Source organism: Nematolebias whitei, chromosome 9, assembly GCF_014905685.2.
Source record: "Nematolebias whitei isolate Nwh7 chromosome 9, NemWhi1, whole genome shotgun sequence".
NCBI lineage: Eukaryota > Metazoa > Chordata > Actinopteri > Cyprinodontiformes > Rivulidae > Nematolebias > Nematolebias whitei.
In genome coordinates, this window is record NC_056506.1 from 2,944,006 (window position 1) to 2,964,736 (window position 20,731).

Genomic DNA, 20,731 nt, shown 5'->3' on the forward strand with positions numbered 1-20,731 from the left:
AACATTTAGGGGAAAACCAAAAAACCAAACCTCAAGTCGTTCGTCTAAAAGGACAACACACAATTGAACCAAACTATATTTTGCCATGTAAATCTAACTTAAACCAAGTTAGGAATGGAAAAATAGTTTGGAATGCCCTTCTATAGGTATAAATCCCAATATATACATTTTTCAGCATTTAAACTGGTAACTGTAGCTGATCTAAACCATGATAGCTTACACACAAGGTGCATATAGGTTAAGGTCTTATGTAAAATTCCACTCATAAGCCCAACTAAAACCACATAAATGCATAACACATAGAACCAGAATGGCACCCACTGGGAACCACCAGCAGCAACCGTCGCTGAAGGGACCTACAACTCCAACGTGGGTCTCCAATCTTCATCCAGTGGTCGCCTCTGCAGTTCAATCGAGGGAACCCCTCTGCATGCTGATCAATCAACACCTCCAATTGTGGATTTATCATTGTGGATTATATGACTTTTTCCAATGGATTACAGACTTTGTTTTGAAGGGGTTAAAGCATTGCTACAATGGAACTACCAAAAACATAATGGAATTACCAACAACATTATGGAATTACCAACAACCTTGTAGAATTACCTAAACCGTTGTGGGATTACCTTTTTTGACTTTTGTTTTCCTCTTGCTGGATTACATCAAGCTCAAGGACATTCGGAGGCGTAAGTTCATGTTGGAATTCATCCCCATGGACAGGCGATGATTTCCAAAGTGGGGACTGTAGTGAACTCGGCCTCCAACCAAAACCTGCTTCTGAGGACCTTCATGGGACAGGAACTGTTATTTCATTGATTTGAATCCAGAAATACAAATTAGCTCATCCAGAGACTGCCTAATTGTATCCTGAAGTAATCAATTGAAAGAACACTCTTCTTTTATATTATCATTACTATTTTACAATATCTTGATAAATCAAAAGTGTGTTTAGTTCGTACCATTTCTAAATGTTGAAGTGAACCACTCATTTTAAATCAACTGTGAAACAGTATTAATGATTTTTTTAATCCTCATTTAAATTAGAAATCAAATTAAATGTCTATTTACAAAGTAATTATGCATTTTACCTTCTGTCTGAATGACAAGTAGTGATGTCGGTCGAAAGTCAGAAAGGAGTTATTAGAACGAAGTGGATTGTTTTTAAACCTAGCAGACAGTAAATAAGAAACACTGGCACCTGCTTGCTCTCACTTCTTCAAAACATTTCTCCTGTCTGTACTAAAAGTCCCTTAAACATTCCTGCTGTTTTTTTGACTTGTAATGACCCTCTGACATCACTAGAACCACCCCCTGTTGGTTGTTTCAACCAATCAGGAAGTCCTTAAGTGATCGGAAGTGAGAATTCTTTAAAAGTCCACACTTCCTGGGGTTTTTCAAGTTCTTCTGAGTCTTCAAGTGGGTCTCTGATGAAGTCTAGGCTTAAACTCAGTCTTCAGAGTCTGTGATGGATTCTCCCACATCTGAGTGGAAAATCTGCCGGTCTGACAGCTTGCTGTGTATCCACCCGGGAGATGAGCGTGTTTGTTGAACCGAGTAAGCAGCACGACTCCTGACATGGCCAGCCGCCCTGACCGCAGACGCTGGAAAGTTAGCGTTGAAATGGACCTCTGTACCAGAGTTGGTTTATCTTCTGCAAAGGTAACGAGTCATCACGCACCGAGTGTACCGGGGGTTTGAGCTGGTGTTGGAAGAAGCGTGCTAATTCTGGTCAACGACATACATTTTTCTCCATCCACCTGTCTTTAAACTCTTCATTTCCCATCTTTAAACTCTTCTATTTTGCCAGTAGTCTAGATGCCTTCTTCAAATGTCTCGTTGTCTTATTAAGTAAAACGTGCCAAGTTTTATTAATCAGAACCAGATCAGCTAATCAAGTGTGCAATGTTTTGATGTTAAATTTTGATTCTGTTCAATAAATGACCGCATTTATTCTGATGGGTCAAAGGAAATTAATGTCTCATGTCACTGATTAAACAATCCACTCACAGTTATCTTGGTCACATGGCAGTAATTTAACTCGAAAAAGAGAGAACCCGTAATATCTAAATAATTGGTAGTCAAGGGCAGCTAACCTAGCCCTTAGCACACTACATATTGGTGGTCCCGCACGGTCTCTAAAAGAGATAAATTATGCTCCATTGTCCTCTTTAAACACCACCTACGAATTTTTGGTGGCCGAACAGTCAATCTATGGTAGATAGGATTTAATACATTCCAAGATGTCCCCTCTTTTATGGACACTTTGTACTGAAGATTTTGATTTTTGTGATGTCAGATGTAATAACAAGTTTATGCGAAGCTACTTATCCCATTATACTGGTGCACTTAAAAGGCAATATATCCTGAGAAATTTCAATAAAGAACAAATTAAGAAGATTAGAACCAAATATTTATCTTTTCCTCTCTCTGTCACGAACCTCAATGTTGGAACCCAATTGCAGAGAGATGAGTGAGGCAGGAGTTCAAAAAACCAAAACAATTTATTTTTTAAACAACAAAACAAAAGGCTGTCGGTGCAGCAAAACTTACTTTTGGCAGATTGGATCAGAAATAATGCAGAGCAGATCATCAGGGGGGCAGAAACCAGGCAAGGCAGAAGAGGATTGTGAAGTCTGAGAACATAGAACAATCACCGGACCAGGAGTGAAGGAAAGAAAGGCTTTTTATGTGACAGAGGGAGAGTTAGTAATGAGAGCACCTGGGCAAGTGGCTGATGAAGGACAGGTGTGAATGATAAAGACTGAGTGGAGAAGCAGACTGAGGAATGACAGGAACATAACAGAAACAGATAAACAGAAAATCACACACAAAGCAGAACAACATAAAATAAAAAGCAGACAGAGACAGAAACTTGAAATGGAAAGAAATGATTTAGTTAGTGGGATGATTGCTTGAAGATATGAATGTTGGTTCCTGGTTGCAGCTTGAAGGAGGTGGCAGAGGCTTGGCAGATGGGGGGGCAGCGGGGGCCGCTGACCGTGACACTCTCATCCAAAATCAAAGAAATGCAATTCAAAATTATAAACAAATTTATCCAACCAATGATTTTCTGAGACAAATATGTATGTAGACATGGATGTAGATAAGTTAGCATAAATTAGCATATCATGAAAAGGTTCTCTAAATAAGCTATTAACCTAACCATCTGAATCAACGACGTAACTCTAAACACCTGCAAAAGATTCCTGAGGCTTTTAAAAACTCCCAGCTTTGTTCATTACTCAAAACCGCAATCATGGGAAAGACTGCCTGCCTGACTGCTGTCCAGAAGGCCATCATTGACACCCTCAAGCAATAGGGTAAGACACAGAAAGAAATTGCTGAACGAATAGACTGTTCCCAGAGTGCTATATCAAGGCACCTCAGTGGGAAGTCTGTGGGAAGGGAAAAGTGTGGCAGAAAACGCTGCAAAACGAGAAGAGGTGACCGGACCCTGAGGAGGATTGTGGAGAAGGGCCGATTCCAGACCTTGGGGGACCTGCGGAAGCAGTGGACTGAGTCTGGAGTAGACACATCCAGAGCCACCGTGCACAGGCGTGTGCAGGAAATGGGCTACAGGTGCCGCATTCCCCAGGTCAAGCCACTCTTGAACAAGAGACTGCGTCAGAAGCGTCTCACCTGGGACTGCTGCTGAGTGGTCCAAAGTTATGTTCTCTGATTACAGTAAATTTTGCATTTGCTTTGGAAATTAAGGTCCCAGAGTCTGGAGGAAGAGAGGAGACCCAGAATTCACATTGCTTGAGGTCCATTGTCAAGTTTCCACAGTCACTGTGGTGTCATGTCAGCTGCTGGTGTTGGTTCACTGTGTTTTATCAAGGGCAGGTTCAATGCAGCTAGCTATCAGGAGATTTTGGAGCACTTCATGCTTCCATCTGCTAAAAAGCTTTATGGAGATGAAGATTTCATTTTTCAGCACGACCTGGCACCTGCTCACAGTGCCAAAACCACTGGTAAATGGTTTACTGACCATGGTATTACTGTGCTCAATTGGCCTGCCAACTCTCCTGACCTGAACCCCATAGAGAACCTGTGGGATATTGTGAAGAGAAAGTTGAGAGACACAAGACCCAACACTCTGGATGAGCTTAAGGCCGCTATCGAAGCATCCTGGGCCTCCATAACACCTCAGCAGTGCCACAGGCTGATTGCTTCCATGCCACGCCGCAATGAAGCAGTCATTCATGCAAAAGGATTCCCGACCAAGTATTGAGTGCATAACTGAACATGATTATTTGAAGGTTGGCGTTTTTTGTATTAAAAACACTTGTCTTTCATTGGTGGGATGAAATATGCTAATTTTTTGGGACAGGCATTTTGGGTTTTCATGAGCTGTATGCCATAATCATCAGTATTGAAAAAATTAAAGACCTGAAATATTTCAGTTGGTGTGCAATGAATCTGAAACATATGAAAGTTTCATTTTTATCATTACATTATGGAAAATAATGACCTTTTCACAATATGCTAATTTTTTGAGAAGGACCTGTAGGGGGTGGGATGGGTAATCATTATCACCTCCGGGACCTGTACCCACTCTCATATGTAGCATGTATACATTTTGGGTTCTGGGCAAGGGTTGGGGAAGTAAAAGGGCACTGCCTGCTCTCTGGGGAGGGGTGGGTCTGTGCCAGTTGCCGCCTCATCCCCCCCATTTTAAACGCATTATATAACAACGTGCATCAACATCTTATTTGAGTGGGAGGAGGGAGGAGTTGGGTCTTCCAGTTTTCCTTAAACCCTCATTCTCCGTCTGACATTTGGGGTCGGAACGGGGTGGGGGGGGGAGTAGGCTGCCTGGTTGGGGTCTGGGCTATGGGTGGGTATTGGGCCTTTGGGGGCGATTGGGGGTGGGGCTGGTGCTCCGGTTCTCCTTGGATTGTTCGGATCCTTTGATCAGGGTTCCTGGTTCCGATGGCCAGCCCTTTGGCTGGGGTGGTTGTCGGGTTCTGGCGGGAGGTCGGCTGTGGTTGTGTGTGTGTGGTCGTTGGTAGTGCGTGGCGGCGGTCGGGGCGTGGCTTCACTTCGATGGAGTGCTGGCTGGTCGGCCTGATGTGACATTCACAGTGCGGGGTGCTGTGTGTGTGTGTGTGGGGGGGGGGGGGGGGGGCATGGGTGGCATGCCGGGGCTTCTCCGGGCCTGTGGTGTGGGGCTTTAGGGATGCATTGGTGCACTGGGCCAGCCTTCCTCGGCTGCTGCTCCCTGCTGCTCTGGCCCCCGGCCTAGGGCCGGCATACGGTGACAGTTGGGCAGGTGGGGTGCATGGACGGCCCAACAGAGGCTCTGTCAGGCTGTCTCTGTGTGCCTGTTTGTCTCAGGTTGGGTTTTGGGTGGCCCCCCATTTGGTGGGTCATGCTCCCCTCCGGTGGTGGGCCCCCCTGCTGCCGGTGCGTTGGCGGCTCTCAGCAGCTGGGGCTTGGTGGTGGGGTGTGTGCGGGCCCGCCCTGGTGGCTGCCTGCGGGGGCCTGGGTGCCCTGGCTCTGTCAGGCTTCTGTTAGGGGGTGGTATGACCTCGGGACTCGGGGCTTGGTGTCCATGGCCGGATCCACTCTGGAGGGGCGGGTTGCCGGCGGGGCCTGTTGATTCGTCGCTACGGCCTCCTGGGGGTTTCTGCATTGTGGTTGCTGGGGATCGCCCAGGGCTTCCCTTTGCTTCTCTCTCTGGGGGGTGCGGGTGTCCCTGTTGGGGGACTCCTGGAGTTCCGGGCTTGGGGGCCGCTGTGTGTCTGTGGTTCCGTTCTTCCCTGTGTTACCTTCGTGTCCTGTGGGGACAGGTTTATGTGTCCCCACATCCACTATTGAACATTTTTCTGGAGAAACCTTATAGTGATAAGCATGCTCACACAGGTGTTTAGATTTAGGTGTTTATCAGATACACACTCAGTTGGGTTGTGGTGGCCATAAAATATATATTGTATTACCATGTACTGTATAAAATACTTTCTAATGATGTTATAAGTATCATTATATAAGTTGTTTGTTGGTGTGGTTTCTCGGTTTTGTCGTTTTTTATTTTTCTTTCCACAGGTCTAGAGTCAGACTTCAATGATGTTGATTTGTGTTATCTTTATCCCTCTCTCCCTCTCTCCTCTATCCCTATCTCCTTCTTTACATTTTAACACTTCTCTCACTTTTCTGCTTTGTTATCTTCTTTGTTTTCCGTCCCCGTGTCCATTACATCTGGAACAAACCCAAATTCTAATAAAATTTAATTTATATATCAAGTGGAGCATTAAGGCCAACCATAATGCTCTGCTTGTGAAAGTAAATCTGTTGGGCATCACTTTGACACTCAGACAATAATTCTAAGTGTCACAATGCCGGATAGGACAAGGGATCTGACCATTCTTAAATTTGGTGTTTTTAATTAATGATCATAACATTGACTATGTTATAAACAATGTTCTGCTATTAGCCAAACATTATATACAGTCTGCATATAACCTTCAGGAGGATTAATCCGCAAAAGGCAACTGGCCCAGACAACATCCCCGGGAAAGTGTTGAAGGAATGTGCTGATCACCTCTGTGAGGTGCTGGCAGACATCTTTAACACCTCACTTACCCTGGAGACAGCTCCCACCTGCCTGAAGACTGCCACCATCATCTCAGTCCCAAAAAGCTCTACAGTGACTGGTCTGAATGACTATAGGCCAGTGGCCCTCACCCCGATAGTCGCTAAATGCTTTGAAAAACTGGTCATGACTCGCATCAAAACAACCATCAACATCAACGAGGACCCTCATCAGTATGCATACCGTGAGAACCGATCAACAGAGGATGCAATCTCCTCTGTGGTCCACACTGCGCTCAACCACCTGGAGCAGAAAAACTCTTACGTCCGTATGCTCTTTGTGGACTTCACATCCGCCTTCAACACCATGATCCCCCAAACCCTGATGGACAAACTATCCACACTAGGACTAAGCCCCTCCATTTGCAACTGGGTACTAGACTTTTTAACAAACAGACCACAGTTAGTGAGGATCCACAACCTCTCCTCCTCCACCATAACCCTCAGCACTGGCTCTCCTCAGGGATGTGTGTTGAGCCCCCTCCTGTTTACTCTGCTCACGTATGATTGTGCAGCTACCCATCCAGGCTGTCATATTGTAAAGTTTGTAGATAATACAGCGGTGGTGGGATGCATCACAAACAATGATGAGTCCAGCTACAGGCAAGAGGTGGAACACCTGGAGAGCTGGTGCAAAGAGAATAACCTTCACATCAATGTGAAGAAGACAAAGGAGATGATTGTGGACTTCAGAAGGAACAAAAACATCTACACCCCCCTGAACATAAGAGGATCTGCGGTGGAAGTGGTCTCCAGCTACAAGTACTTGGGTGTACACATGAATGACAACCTCAGCTGGAGCAACAACACCACCAGCCTGATCAAGAAAGCTCATCAGAGACTCTACTTCCTCAGACGGCTGAGGCGAGCTGGTCTGGGAAGCTCAGTCCTCACCTCCTTCTACAGGTGTGCAGTGGAGAGCATCCTGTGCTCGAAGATCAATGTGTGGCATGGAGGCTGCACAGCTGCAGAAAGAAAAGCTTTGCAGAGAGTGGTGAAGGCTGCACAGAAATCTGTCGGAGTCAGCCTCCCCACCATCACAGACATCTACACCTCCAGATGCAGGAAGAGGGCCACCTGCATCATGAAGGACCCCACTCATCCAGCACACACACTTTTTGCCCCACTCCCCTCAGGAAGGAGGTTAAGGAGCATTAAGTGTAGAACCACTAGACTGAGGAACAGCTTCTACCCTGAGGCTGTTAGACTCATGAATCTCTACCTTGAATAATCACTGTGAAAAACCATATCATGTTGCTGCTGATCTGTTCATGTTGCTGCTGATCTGTTTCAATGTTGATGTGCTCATGCGTGCTCATCTGCTCACAGACTCATGTTCATGTTTGTGCTGATGTTCAATGTTTTTATGTTATGAGTGCTTAGTGTATATTTAGTTGATGTTTTTCTTAGTTCATATCTTAGATGTTATTACTGTTTTTCTTATACATTTTATTGTTGGATGTAACTGGGGCCCCGTGTACATAATTTCGCTCCACCACATGTACCACATGAGGTGCGAATGACAATAAAGAAACTCTGGCTCTGACTCTGACTCTGATATACCACAGTCACAGTCTGCGATGAATTAGTGTGGTCTGTAATACTTCTATTGAGTGACTGCATTTAAACTGTGTGGATAAGAAAAGTACGGGAGGGCCTTGCAAAATTCAAGAAAATGCAGTCTTTTACAGCATAAATTACAGCGTTTTATAACAGTCACGTGTATAAAGCTGCGTTCAATGCACAAAATAAACGGCGTAAATTTCTGCGTTTAGAAGGCAGGCGTAAAAAAATGGCGTTTTGGGTGGATTTACGTTGTATTTTATGGCATAATCCAATTTTTTTTTGCGTGAGGAAGGTTGTAAATATGTGTCTTGCCTAATCATCACCCCCGAACGTAAAAGATGCGTAAGACTGAGCGGTGTGAGGCAGCAATGACGTCACTCTCCTGCGCCGCTTGGAATTGCCAATTCAGATTGATTTCTGGAACACTTTTTGTAGGGGTGGGGCATGAAAACGAAAAAGCAGTTCTGTTCTTAGTTTCCTCTAGTTGTGTTACACAATGAGCAGTCTTGAAGAAGAAAATGAAAATGATTTATTTTTAATTTTATGTATGAGTCAAAAAATACAGCTTGACTTTGAAATGAAAAAGCATTTCTGCTACTGCATTTTAATTTTCAAATTTGACATTTCAAAATGAATTTTGGTCACTTTTTACTGGGACATATTTTGAAAATTAAATGTTAAACGTTATTTTATTTATCATTTTAATTAATTTACACAATGAGCAGTCTTGAAGAAGAAAATGAAAATGATTTATTTTTAATTTTATGTATGAGTCAAAAAATACAGCTTGACTTTGAAATGAAAAAGCATTTCTGCTACTGCATTTTAATTTTCAAATTTGACATTTCAAAATGAATTTTGGTCACTTTTTACTGGGACATATTTTGAAAATTAAATGTTAAACGTTATTTTATTTATCATTTTAATTAATTTACACAATGAGCAGTCTTGAAGAAGAAAATGAAAATGATTTATTTTTAATTTTATTTATGAGTCAAAAAATGCAGCTTGACTTTGAAATGAAAAAGCAATTCTATTAATCCATTTTAATTTTATTTATGAGACATAATGGCTTCCATGCCTTCCTGTTTCCTGATGGAATATCGTTGATTTTCCTGTTTCCTGATGGAATACCGTTGATTTAACTTTTTCGTATGTGGAATAAATTACTTTTTTTTTTCACTTGGAAAAACCTGGCACTTGGAATAACCCGGATAAATTTTGCGTTCCTTGAAACTATTACTTATGACTTTGTATGGAATAACGTTAATTCATTTCTCCTTTCCTGCCTTGGTATTACTGACTTTGACTATTGGAATCCATCTCAACACTTGTTGGAAACCCTTCTGATGTGTGGATGCTGTTTGTTGCGATTCACAAACCATGGATCGGGTTGTAAATCGCAAAGTGGGGGATATGTAGGGACACATCAAGGTTTTTCTACCATCAACTTTTATTCTTTTGATTCTTTGAAAGTAAGACTGACTCTCATTCCCAAAGCTGGACAGTAAAAAAACATGTTAAAAAAAATGAATAACAAAATCTGTTATTGTAATTAATTGCACACCTGTTATTATGATTTCAGCAAAGCTGAAAGGCCATTTGTATGAGAACCTTTCCATACGACCTTTGAAATATAACATCTGAAGTGTTATGTGTATCTCTTCCTAAAAGGGAGGATTCATCCTGCAGTCAGAGTGTGGGAAATAACCCCATTGTTCCTCAAGGACTCTTTTGCCATCCCACGGTAGAAATTATTTTTCTGAACAATTTAAATTTCTGAGTTCTCCTGAACACAAGTGTAGTATGACATATGCTGAGATATATTCATACATTAAACGGGTTCTTCATTTTTCTGAACTGTGTAACATGCGTGCATTGAATTTAACAGAAATGTAACGAGAGACGTTATTTATCTTTGACCCATCAAAATGAATGCGGTCATTTATTTACAGAATCAAAGTTTAACATCAAACATTTACATTAATTTGGCAAAATATGAAAATAACAACAGCATAATTAATCAATCAGGAAAAACATACGGCCATGGTTTTCCGTTGCTTCACCACAGACATTAATGAAAACATCTGGATTAATTTTCTAGCAGAAAGGAGAGTTTGAAGATGGAAAATTGAGATTTATCTTACAGAGAGATGTGTGAGGGAATTTATCTGTTTTAACCAGAACAGCACGCTCTTTGGAAATCAGCTTGTCCCAAACGGTACACTTTTGGGTGAAGGTCGACTTTACCTTTCTGAAGATAGATCAGGTCGGCGTGAAGTCCTACTTCCAGCCACTTTCAGCGTCTCCGTTGAGAACAGCTAAAATACCTCGAGAGTCGTGCGAGGTTATCCAAACAGAAGTTATAATTCCCAAAATCGTCTCTGGTTCAGCTCGTTTGGTCCAGTAGCATCCATGAATGCCTGAACACTTTTGGGTGAAGGATTCCAAGAACTCTGAACTCTCCTGGAACTCTTTGTGAACTCTCAAAACTCTGGAAACTCTTCCATCCTCAACTCTGTAACTCTGAAACTCTGAAACTCTCTAAACTCTCAGACTCTGGAAACTCTTCCATCCTCAACTCTCAAAACTCTTACTGTTGAACTGGGAAGTTGCCACATTTAAACGGCTATACTTCCGGTTCATTTGAGAGCTTTCTGATTCGTGGATGGACCAGAACAGAGGTGTGGTTTGTGATGTAAGGTGTTATGGAAAGTCAAGGATTGTTTAAGAACAGACAGAAAGATTGTTGGAGAAAACCAGTCTTAGTGGCGTCTCTCCTAGTATCTGCTGTGAAAGTTAAACATGACATTTCTTTTCAGTAAACTTTTTAGTTGACCGAAGCTCGAACTTTAACACACTTACAAATTTGCTCATTGAAGACAGAAAAATCAAGAAATGCATATTACCCTGATTTCTTCTTTGAATGAGGAATAAAAATCATTACTACTGTTTAAGTAAATAAAAATGAGTAGTTCACTTCAACATGTAAACATTGTCTGAACTAACACAATTTGATTATCAAACATTTGTAAAATAGTAATGATCATAGAGAATTGTCTTTTCCACTTGATTAATTCAAGAAGGAAAGTCTCAGGATGGGTCAAACTGTATTTCTGGATGCAGATCAATGAAATGACAGTTTCTGACCATATGATCCTAAGGTCATTGATTTGACATCAGGTCAAGTTCACTACACAAGTGAATGTTTTGCTGTAAAACTGCTATGAAATAACTTGTTTACTTCCTTTCTCAGTTCAGTACTCAGTTTAATCATGCATAAGAGAAAGTAGATGTAAAAACTGGTAATCAGAGGTTTCAACTGTTGTTTGTACAAGTTCTAACAAAAATGTTTTTGGATGAGTAAAAACTGCTTAGAAGTTTTGATTATCTTGCTGTTATATTGAGTATTTACCAAAGCAGAGTAAATTAGCCATTCATTTTTAATAATGTTATTAAAGTGCAAATGAAACAGTAACCTGAGACAAAGGTCAACCCTTTCTGTTTTGATTGGGTCGACCATCAAAATTGTAATGCCCTCTAAGTCAAAGTTATTCTGACGTTTAGTTTAGAGCAGTCTTGGGGGAAGGTTTTGAAGAAGAAAGGTCAAGAAATCATAAATGTATGCCAGAAGATGTTCATGCAGAAAAGAGACAAGTGTTCCAGAGATTCGTCTCGTGTTTCAAGGACGCATCAAAAGGTTCCTTGTCACCAGAAGGAGAAAACGCAGCCCTCCGGGAGCCCATCAACTGACCCCATTGGGAGCCAGATAACCATCGACTCTAGATTTCAGATGATGTCCAGTATCGAGGGATATCCCACCTTTGACGCTTAACTCATCTCAAGAGAGTCCCTGGTAACCCTCGGACTGTTGAACTAGAAATTCAAATCGGTAGGAAAAGTTGTTCCTTCTCTCTGCTGGTGTCTGATGCCCAAGATAAGAAGTTGTCCAGTCTAAACAAAATTCATCATTATTAATTAGAATTAAGTTTTTCTAAATTGACAAATCACATCTAGTCAAAACACTTCATTTAGTTAACTTTATAGATGATAATTTATTCTGCTTTTGAACCTCATAATTCACCATAGTTTAGAAGATAATTTCATAACCTCTTCTTGTGTTGTCAAATTAAAGCCATTATTCATTATTCAGCTGTACTCATCATTTTGAGCACCTATATTTACCAAAATCGATAATAAACCTCACAAAATTGTCCTTTGAATCAAAGCGTTTTTATTATAGATGACATTTGAATTTAATACAAAAAGAACTCACTAGAGCACGAAAACTTGAGTCTAATTTAATAATTTTCTTGCTTAAGAACCGGAAAGCAAGTGATGCCCCTTTCAGAATAAAATTACTAATAAAAATTCAACAATCTGAGGACCCTTTCCTCTACACTGGTAAGAGATGCTCCCTAATTACCGTTCTTTTATAAATGTATACCAAATAACAGCAACAGCACATCTAACAACAGGGTAGTCAGAGAAATATCAGCAACACTTTGGGGTCATCTACTCATTATTGCCATAAACTAAAAGAGAGTTTTGATTAAAAAAAAAAAGAAGAAACAACGGTTTGGGTGAATATCCAGTATAGTTGACTTAGGGTAGTATCAGAGTTCTTATGAGTTTTAGCATGTTCTGGGGCTCTAGGGCATGGCTCGGCTCGAAAAGGAAGGGAAGGCTTTCCCTCAACAGCTCACAGGAGCTTCAAGGACTCACAACTCCCTATCTCAGCTCATCGGAGTACGGAATTGCAGCACTAGTTGGACTTCCGACCCCTTGGGTACTAAAGATCAACTATTAAGAACCACTCTCGAGCAATGCATGGACTCTTACTTGCTGATTCAACTATGTAACCAAATGTAATCATTGTATTGGATTGTGCATAATGCTGTTCACCCTGCAAATCATTAATTAAAGCAAAGCGTAAAACATAAAATTCTAGACTATCATTTCACCACTTCGTGTTCATGGATTTAAGAAGCTTGGTTCAACTCTAACAAAGTCGGGAGGTTTTAAACGGGGTTCTCAGCTGTGAGTATTAAAGACAACATCCTAGAATACTATTTCTGGATTCTAAAATTAACCAGATCAGTAAGAATTGCCATTCTATAACGAAGGTGAACAACCATTAATGTGAGTTTCCCTGTGGATGACAATCTAACTCTGGCTGCTAGGTTGGGTGAGCCACAAGGTGAGATAAGGGTGTGGATCACAGATGGAGGTCGTTAACAAATCTGGGTGTCACCTTCAGCACAGCTTAAGCAGAATTAACCTAAAGATTACTATGGGTAATATTCAAGTGTTTAAACTTAGTTTGTTATACCCCTTAGAGGAGAGGCTGCAGTGGGGTTTAGCCATAACTCAGGTGGTAGCTCCACTGGGTAGATTGATCCTGTGAATAAAATGATGTTTAAAGCAAGGTTTAAAGTTTATTACGTTAAAGAAAGCAAAGAATTTCGCTTTCCCTCTAAACTTTGAGGGAAGGGGAGTTTTCTCATCAAAATTAATTCATGCAACTTAGTTAACGCCCATTTTGTTGGTCAGAGTTGCGTTGATTGGATACAATTTGCATAGGCACCCTCCCCTCTTCTAGAATCAGGTAAAGCCGACACAGAAGGGAGATCATTGAGTCATTGTCTTCTTCACGCCTTTTTCGAACTGCTGTGAGCCAGCCTCCGGTCCCTCAATCTCGGACGGAGCCAGCTGGCTGAGATGTGGAGAAGTCCATATGAAACTATCTCAAAGGACCTGGAACGATGGTGCTGTCTGGCCGGATGAAACTTAGTTCTGGAGGGAGTTTACAACTTCCTGGGACAACAAGCACCGGCTCCTTTCACCTTCTAACCATTGTGGATAATGAAGACTACTTCGGAAAGGAAGAACCCATCTTTCTTCTAATGAAGGACAACTCTCAGTGCCAACTGGTTCTTTTCTGTGAATTTATATTTAGCACTTGCCATAATTTCATATTGTTGTTATTATTCACACTTACAATAAATGTTACAGAATTGTGTCTTTAACCAACTGGGTTTTGTGTGTTTAATTCAAGTGAGGGGGGTCACAACATTGCCAAGAATCCACCATTATTTAAATCTATGTCATCCGCATTTATTATTTTTATTTCACACCTGTTAATAAGGTGTACAGACCTCTTTTACTTCGCATATCACTACATGGAAGAGAACTTGGAGAGGTGGAGGTATGCACTTGAAAGAAGAGGAATGAAATTCAGTCGTAGTAAAACAGAGTATGTGTGTGTGAATGAGACGAAGGCCAGTGGAAGAGTGGAGCTACAAGGAGCAGAGGTCACAAAGGTGCAGGACTTCGAGTATTTGGGGGTCCACTGTCCAGGAAAAAGGGGAGTGTGGTAAAGAAGTGAAAAAGAGAGTCCAGGAAGGATGGAATGGATGGAGAAAAGTTTCAGGGGTGATTTGTGACAAAAGGGTGTCAACAAAGGTCAAAGGAAAAGTTTACAAGCCAGTTATGAGACCAGCTATGCTGTATGGTCTGGAGACAGCAGCGTAGACGCAAAGACAGGAGAAAGAACTAGAAGTAGAAGAAATGAAGATGTTGAGGTTCTCCTTAGGAGTGACAAGGATGAATAAGATTAGGAATGAGATCATCAGAGGTACAGCACAGGTTGAACAACTGGGAGATAAAGTTAGAGAGGCCAGACTGAGACGGTTTGGACATGTCCAGAGGAGGGACAGTGGGTATATTGGTAAAAGGACATTAGAAATGCAGCTACCAGGAAAAAGACAAAGAGGAAGGCCAAAGAGGAGATATATGGATGCAGTTAGAGAGGGCACGGAGATACCTAGAGTGAGGACAGAGGATGCAGAGAACAGAGTGAGATGGAGAAGGACGACTCGCTGTGGCGACCCCTGAAGCGAAAAAAGCCGAAAGCGAAAAAAAAAGAATAATTTAAAATCTGTACTTTGTACTTCCCCAGGTTACCTTTGCCTAATCATATATGTTTGATGATCTGAAACAAAAAGTTAAATCAGAAGAAATCTGTAGAGGGGGGTGGAAAATTGAATTATTATATTAAATTGTATGACTTCACGAGCGTCACAGTATGGCCAAACTAATGGGAGCTCCGCTTCGACTTGATATTTTTTTTGTTCCTATTGTTTTTGTTTTAACCTTTTTTTTTGTGCCTACACTGCACACCCATGATACAGGTATGATCTCGACACGCGTGGTATTTTGTGTGTCGCTGCCTTGCCATCATGCTACCCTGCCATCGTGGTTCAGTTCACATCCCCCCTCAAACCTCGGGCTCAGGCTCTGGGGCCTGTCATGGTGGCCGTCTCCATGATCCTCCATCTGCCTGCACAGACTGAACACTATGGACCTGTTCGGCTCCGCGGGGAAAACCTTGGATATTCTCTGTCTGCTGGACCCGGTTCTAGAGGGCAGTCTGGGAGAGCAGCTGCTGCGGTCGTTATTATCATCAAGCTGCTAGCAGGGCCTGCTAACACTGTTAACAAGATCCTCCATCTGCCTGCACACGCAGTACGGACTCGTTCGGTTTCGCAGGGAAACCTGGGATGTTCTCTGTCTGCTGGACCCGGTTCTGGACTGCAGTCTGTGAGGGCAGCTGCTGCAGTACTTATTACCATCAAGATGCTGAATGGACCTGCTAACAAGACCTGCTAATACTGCTAACAATACCACGCCACTAACAGAACAGAACCATGCTGAAAGAACCTCACTGCTAACCAAATCAAACTGTAGATGTATTTCTTTTTCAATTTTGGCACCTTGATTTTAGTAGTATATTTTATTATGTTTTAGTATTTTTGCTGCATGCTTTGGTATTTCTTGTTGTCTTTTTTTTTTTTTGGGGGGGGGGGGGGGGGGGGTGTCGAGATGGTTCTTCTCGTCCTAAGCATTTCATTGCATTGTTGCCCTTGGGTTGATTTTGCATATGACAAAGAAACCAAACCTAAATACTTTTTCACAGCCCTGTAAGGACTCTAGGCTGCAGCACTAACAGGAATTTGGGGGGAAAAAATCCCAACAGAGGAGGAGCAGGTACCTCTGGTGCTGGTGTAGCCCAAAGAGCTGCTGACTTCATATTGAGCCTGAGGAACCCGGGGTATCAGCAGCATGTTGGATACACGGCCCAGGCTATCATCGGAGGCCAGGCTTCGTTGTTCCTCTGCCCCCACTGAGCGAACAGGAGGAGACGTACCAATGCCTGTGCTAACGTCCATGGATCCCCAGCTCTTTCTCCCACTGGTATCTCTGTCTCTACACATTCTGTAAAAAAAACAAAAAAAAAAACAAAGACAAGTCAAGTCAGATTTATTTATCGAGCACATTTAAAACAGAAACTGTTACCAAAGTGCTTATCAAAAATATCACAACATCAAATGAAAAGTAGCAAGATATATTTACAGCACATGGAATAAAAATATAAAACAGAAAACATAATTAGAAACAAAGAAATACTAAATCAGATCACGTTGTGTCAAAAGTCAAGGAAATAAAAACAAAAAGAATAAACTCAGTCAGAAACAATGAAATACTAAATCAGATCTGATGACCTTGTGTTAAATAGGAATAATAACAAAAGCATAAACAGAATCAGCATCAATGAAAAACTAGATCTAAATCCGATCACCCTGTGTTAAATGTCAATGAGTACAGGTGTGTTTTTAGGAGAGATTTAAAAGTAGAGACTGAGGTGGCCTGTCGAATGTTGATGGGCAGATTGTTCCAGAGCTTAGGGCCCACGACTGAAAATGCTCGATCTCCTCTGAGCTTCAGCTGGTTTTTGGTATGGCCAAAAGCAGCTGGTCTGATGATCTCAAAGCCCGAGAAGGAGCATAAGGATGAAGAAGGTCGAAGAGGTATGATGGTGTAAGGCCGTTGATGCACTTGAATGTCAGCAGGAGAACTTTAAAATTGATTCTGACATGTACAGGAAGCCAGTGAAGGAGGACAGAACCAGAGTAATGTGCTCAAACCTGTGAGTTCCTGTTAGTAGCTGAGCTGCTACATTTTGTACGAGATGGAGACGTGAAAGTGAAGCCTGACTAATCCCAACATAAAGTTAGTCCAGCCAGGTTCTAATAAAGGCATGGACTAGTTTTTCAAGGTTGGATCTGGACAGAACGGACTTAAGCTTTGCTATCTGCCTTAGTTGAAAGAAGCTTTTTTGTAGAACAGAGTTGATCAGTTTATTAAACTTAAAATCCGAGTCTAACACCACCCCGAGATTGGTAACCGACTGCTTTAGATGAGGCTGAAGGGAGTGCAGGTTTGCAGGATCAGTGACAGTGGTAGAGCTTGGGTTAAACACAATGACCTCAGTCTTCTGATCTAAGTTCGCAGCCATCCAAGTCTTGATTTCATCAAGACATTTTAGCAAAGGGTGGATGGAGCAGGAACTGTTGGGTTTTAAAGGCAGATAAATCTGAGAATCATCGGCGTAACAATGAAACGAAATATCATGCTTCCTCAGGATGGACCCCAAGGGGAGCAGATACAATGAGAACAGAAGGGGTCCAAGAATGGAGCCTTGCGGGACCCCACAGGAAAGAGGGACAGAAGCAGATAAATGATTGTCAAAGTTAACACAAAAACTACTGTCACTCACATACGAACAGAACCATTCTAGTGCCACCCCTGTAATCCCAACCCAGTGTTCTAGCCGTGACATAAGGATGCTGTGATCAACAGTGTCAAATGCAGCAGTAAGGTCGAGGAGTACCAGGATCACAGACTGACCAGAGTCATTTGCTAGCAGAATGTCATTACAGACCCTTACTAAAGCTGTCTCGGTGCTGTGCAGTTGTTTAAATCCTGACTGAAAAATCTCAAAAATTCCATTTACATTCAAAAACTTGGTTAGTTGACTAAAAACTATTTTCTCCAAGATTTTAGAAAGAAATGGAAGTTTTGAGATTGGCCTGAAGTTTGAACAAGCTGCAGGGTCAAGTCCGGGTTTTTTAATTAATGGAGTTACCACTGCATGTTTTAAAACATCAGGAACCACAGCTGTAGCCAAACTGCTGTTAAAAATAGCAAGAACAGAGGGTCTAGTTGACGGTAGAACCTGTTTTATCAGCAGAGGTGGCTAGCAAGCCATGTACACAGGCACCGTCTTACCAGAAGTGATAGCACACCCATGTTTCTGCCTATAATATTGCTCCCCATATGTGAAGTAGGTTGACTGCAGGCACAGTTTCAGGAATTGACACAGTTGCTCTGTGAAAAGTGTGGTCCTGCAGCTCAGAATGGTGTCTGATTTTAACCTTAAACTGACCACCTCTACTGTCTTATCAACAGGAATGCACATGAAGAGTGATGTGACATAAAAAGAGACCATCATTTCATCAGTCTCCATGATGACATCCCTCACCTTGTCCACAAAGTCCATAGTGTTCTGTATGTGATGTTCTGAGCTGCCAACTAAAGGGATGAGTACAGACGCCAGATATTTGGAAACATTGTAAGTGACAGAGTTAATCATGCTAACGATTGGTCTTAAAGGTACACCTTGTTTGTGAATTTTAGGTAAACCATACAGACTAGGTCTGGCCTCCCCTGGGTATAGCATGTGGAACAGAATACAGTCAATACCCTTGTCCTGCTCCAAAAGTTTCAGGCAATCTATCAACTTCTTCTTGTAGCCACTTCCTGGATCTCTTTTCAGTGGTTCATAAGTGATTAAGTCACTAAGGAGTGTAATAACTTTCTCATGATAGTCTTTCTGGTTCAAAATCACTGTGCACCTTCCTTTGTCTGCTGGGAGAATGATGATGTTTTTGTCCTTGCTAAGAGTGGTGAGTGCATCCCTCTCCTCTCTAAAGATGTTGGAAGGTGGTGGTTTGGCATTGCTGAAGCAGGCTGAAACTTTGATTCTGAGTTGTTCTGCTTCACCCTCTTTAATTTTGTAGTTGCGGATGGCTGATACTGTGGGTGTGATCATCTCCACCTGAGGAATTCTACTTGGTGCAACGGCAAAGTTCAGTCCCCTGGCAAGAATCTCTGTCTCCGGCTGGGTGAGCTGTCTGTCAGATATCTAAAAAAAGTTCAATCTGGTCCTCTGGACATTCAAAAAAACAAAAAAAAGCAAAACAACAAAAAAATACATGTAGAAATGTTTTGTCTTTTATATGAAAGACTTCCTCAGTCTGAGGTGCTGTATTCAGCTCAGTCTCTTAAATAGCACCTTCTCAGAGTGGATCAACCAGTTTTGCTGCTGACAACCAAAACCAGCTACTCACATGATTAAGAAGAACCATCAGCCTAACAATGGATATTTAGCACACTGAAAGCTGTTTGCTATTCACAGGAAGCTGAGTGATACTAGCAATCACAGCATTGTAAGAGGGCGACAGTTGAACACGGAGGCTCCACCCATGTTTAATGATGGACGGTTTCTTTTCACAAAGATGGCCTCCTTTACTCCTCTCTCAAACCATCGTTCTTCTCTGTCCAGGAAGTGAAAAACTTCATCCCTGAAAGAGTGACCGCTGGCCTGGAGATGAGTGTAGACCGCAGAGTCCTGGCCTGATGATGTTGATCTTCTGTGCTGGGCCATCCTTTTGGCCAGTGGCTGTTTTGTTTCCCCGATGTAAGACTGATCACAGTCCTCCCGACACTGAACAGTATACACAACATTACTCTGTTTGTGCCGGGGGACTGGATCTTTGGGATGAACCAGTCTTTGCCGTAATGTATTTTGGGGTTTAAAAGCCACTGGGACATTGTGTTTAGAAAATAAACGTCTCAGTTTCTCTGATACTCCCTCAACATATGGAATGACCACTGGTCTGGGTCTGGGTTCCTCATTTTCACCTGATGGCTGACTGGAGTCCTGTTTGGGAATCTTCTCAGCTTTCAGGAAGGCCCAGTTGGGATAACCACATTGCTCTAGAGCCTGTTTTGTGTGGGATTTCTCCTTCTGCCTGGCTCCTGAGTTAGTGGGGACGCTGTCTGCTCTGTGTATCCTGATGCATGCTCAATAATCCAGGTAGAAAAATCCAAGAAAGTTCAATCTGGTCCTCTGGACATTCAAAAAAACAAAAAACAAAACAAAGCAAAAAAAAAAAAAATGTAGAAAAGTTTCGTCTCTCATCCAAGAGACTTCCTCAGTCTGAGCTGCTGTTTTCAGCTCAGTCTCTTAAATAGCACCTTCTCAGAGTGGATCAACCAGTTTGCTGCTGACAACCAAAACCAGCTGATCACATGCTCAAGAAGGACCATCAGACTAACAATGGATCATTAGCACACTGATGGCTGTTTACTGTTCACAGAGGGCTGAGCGATACTAGCAATCACAGCATTGTAAGAGGGGGACAGTTGAACCCGGAGGCCTCCACCCCTGTTTAATGATGGACGATTTCTTTTCACAAAGATGGCCTCCTTTACTCCTCTCTCAAACCATCGTTCCTCTCTGTCCAGGATGTGAACATCTTCATCCCTGAAAGAGTGACTGCTAGCCTTCATGATTACGTGCGGCTGGAGTCTTGGAACGGCCTCTGGAGTCACCAGCTGAGCTGGAGCTGGGAGGATGAGCCTGCCCGTCCTGTCTCTGGAGGAGAGG

The 20,731-nt window shown here is 42.3% G+C and overlaps 1 protein-coding gene across 1 annotated transcript in view; it reads right to left on the minus strand.

The window, feature by feature from the left end:
* Positions 1-20,731, minus strand: part of depdc5 (DEP domain containing 5, GATOR1 subcomplex subunit) — a 393,910-nt gene that overhangs the window by 240,608 nt on the left and 132,571 nt on the right. Inside the window, 1 exon segment of the mRNA XM_037681974.1 lies at positions 16,211-16,434. Within this exon segment, the coding sequence (XP_037537902.1) occupies positions 16,211-16,434 (224 nt within the window).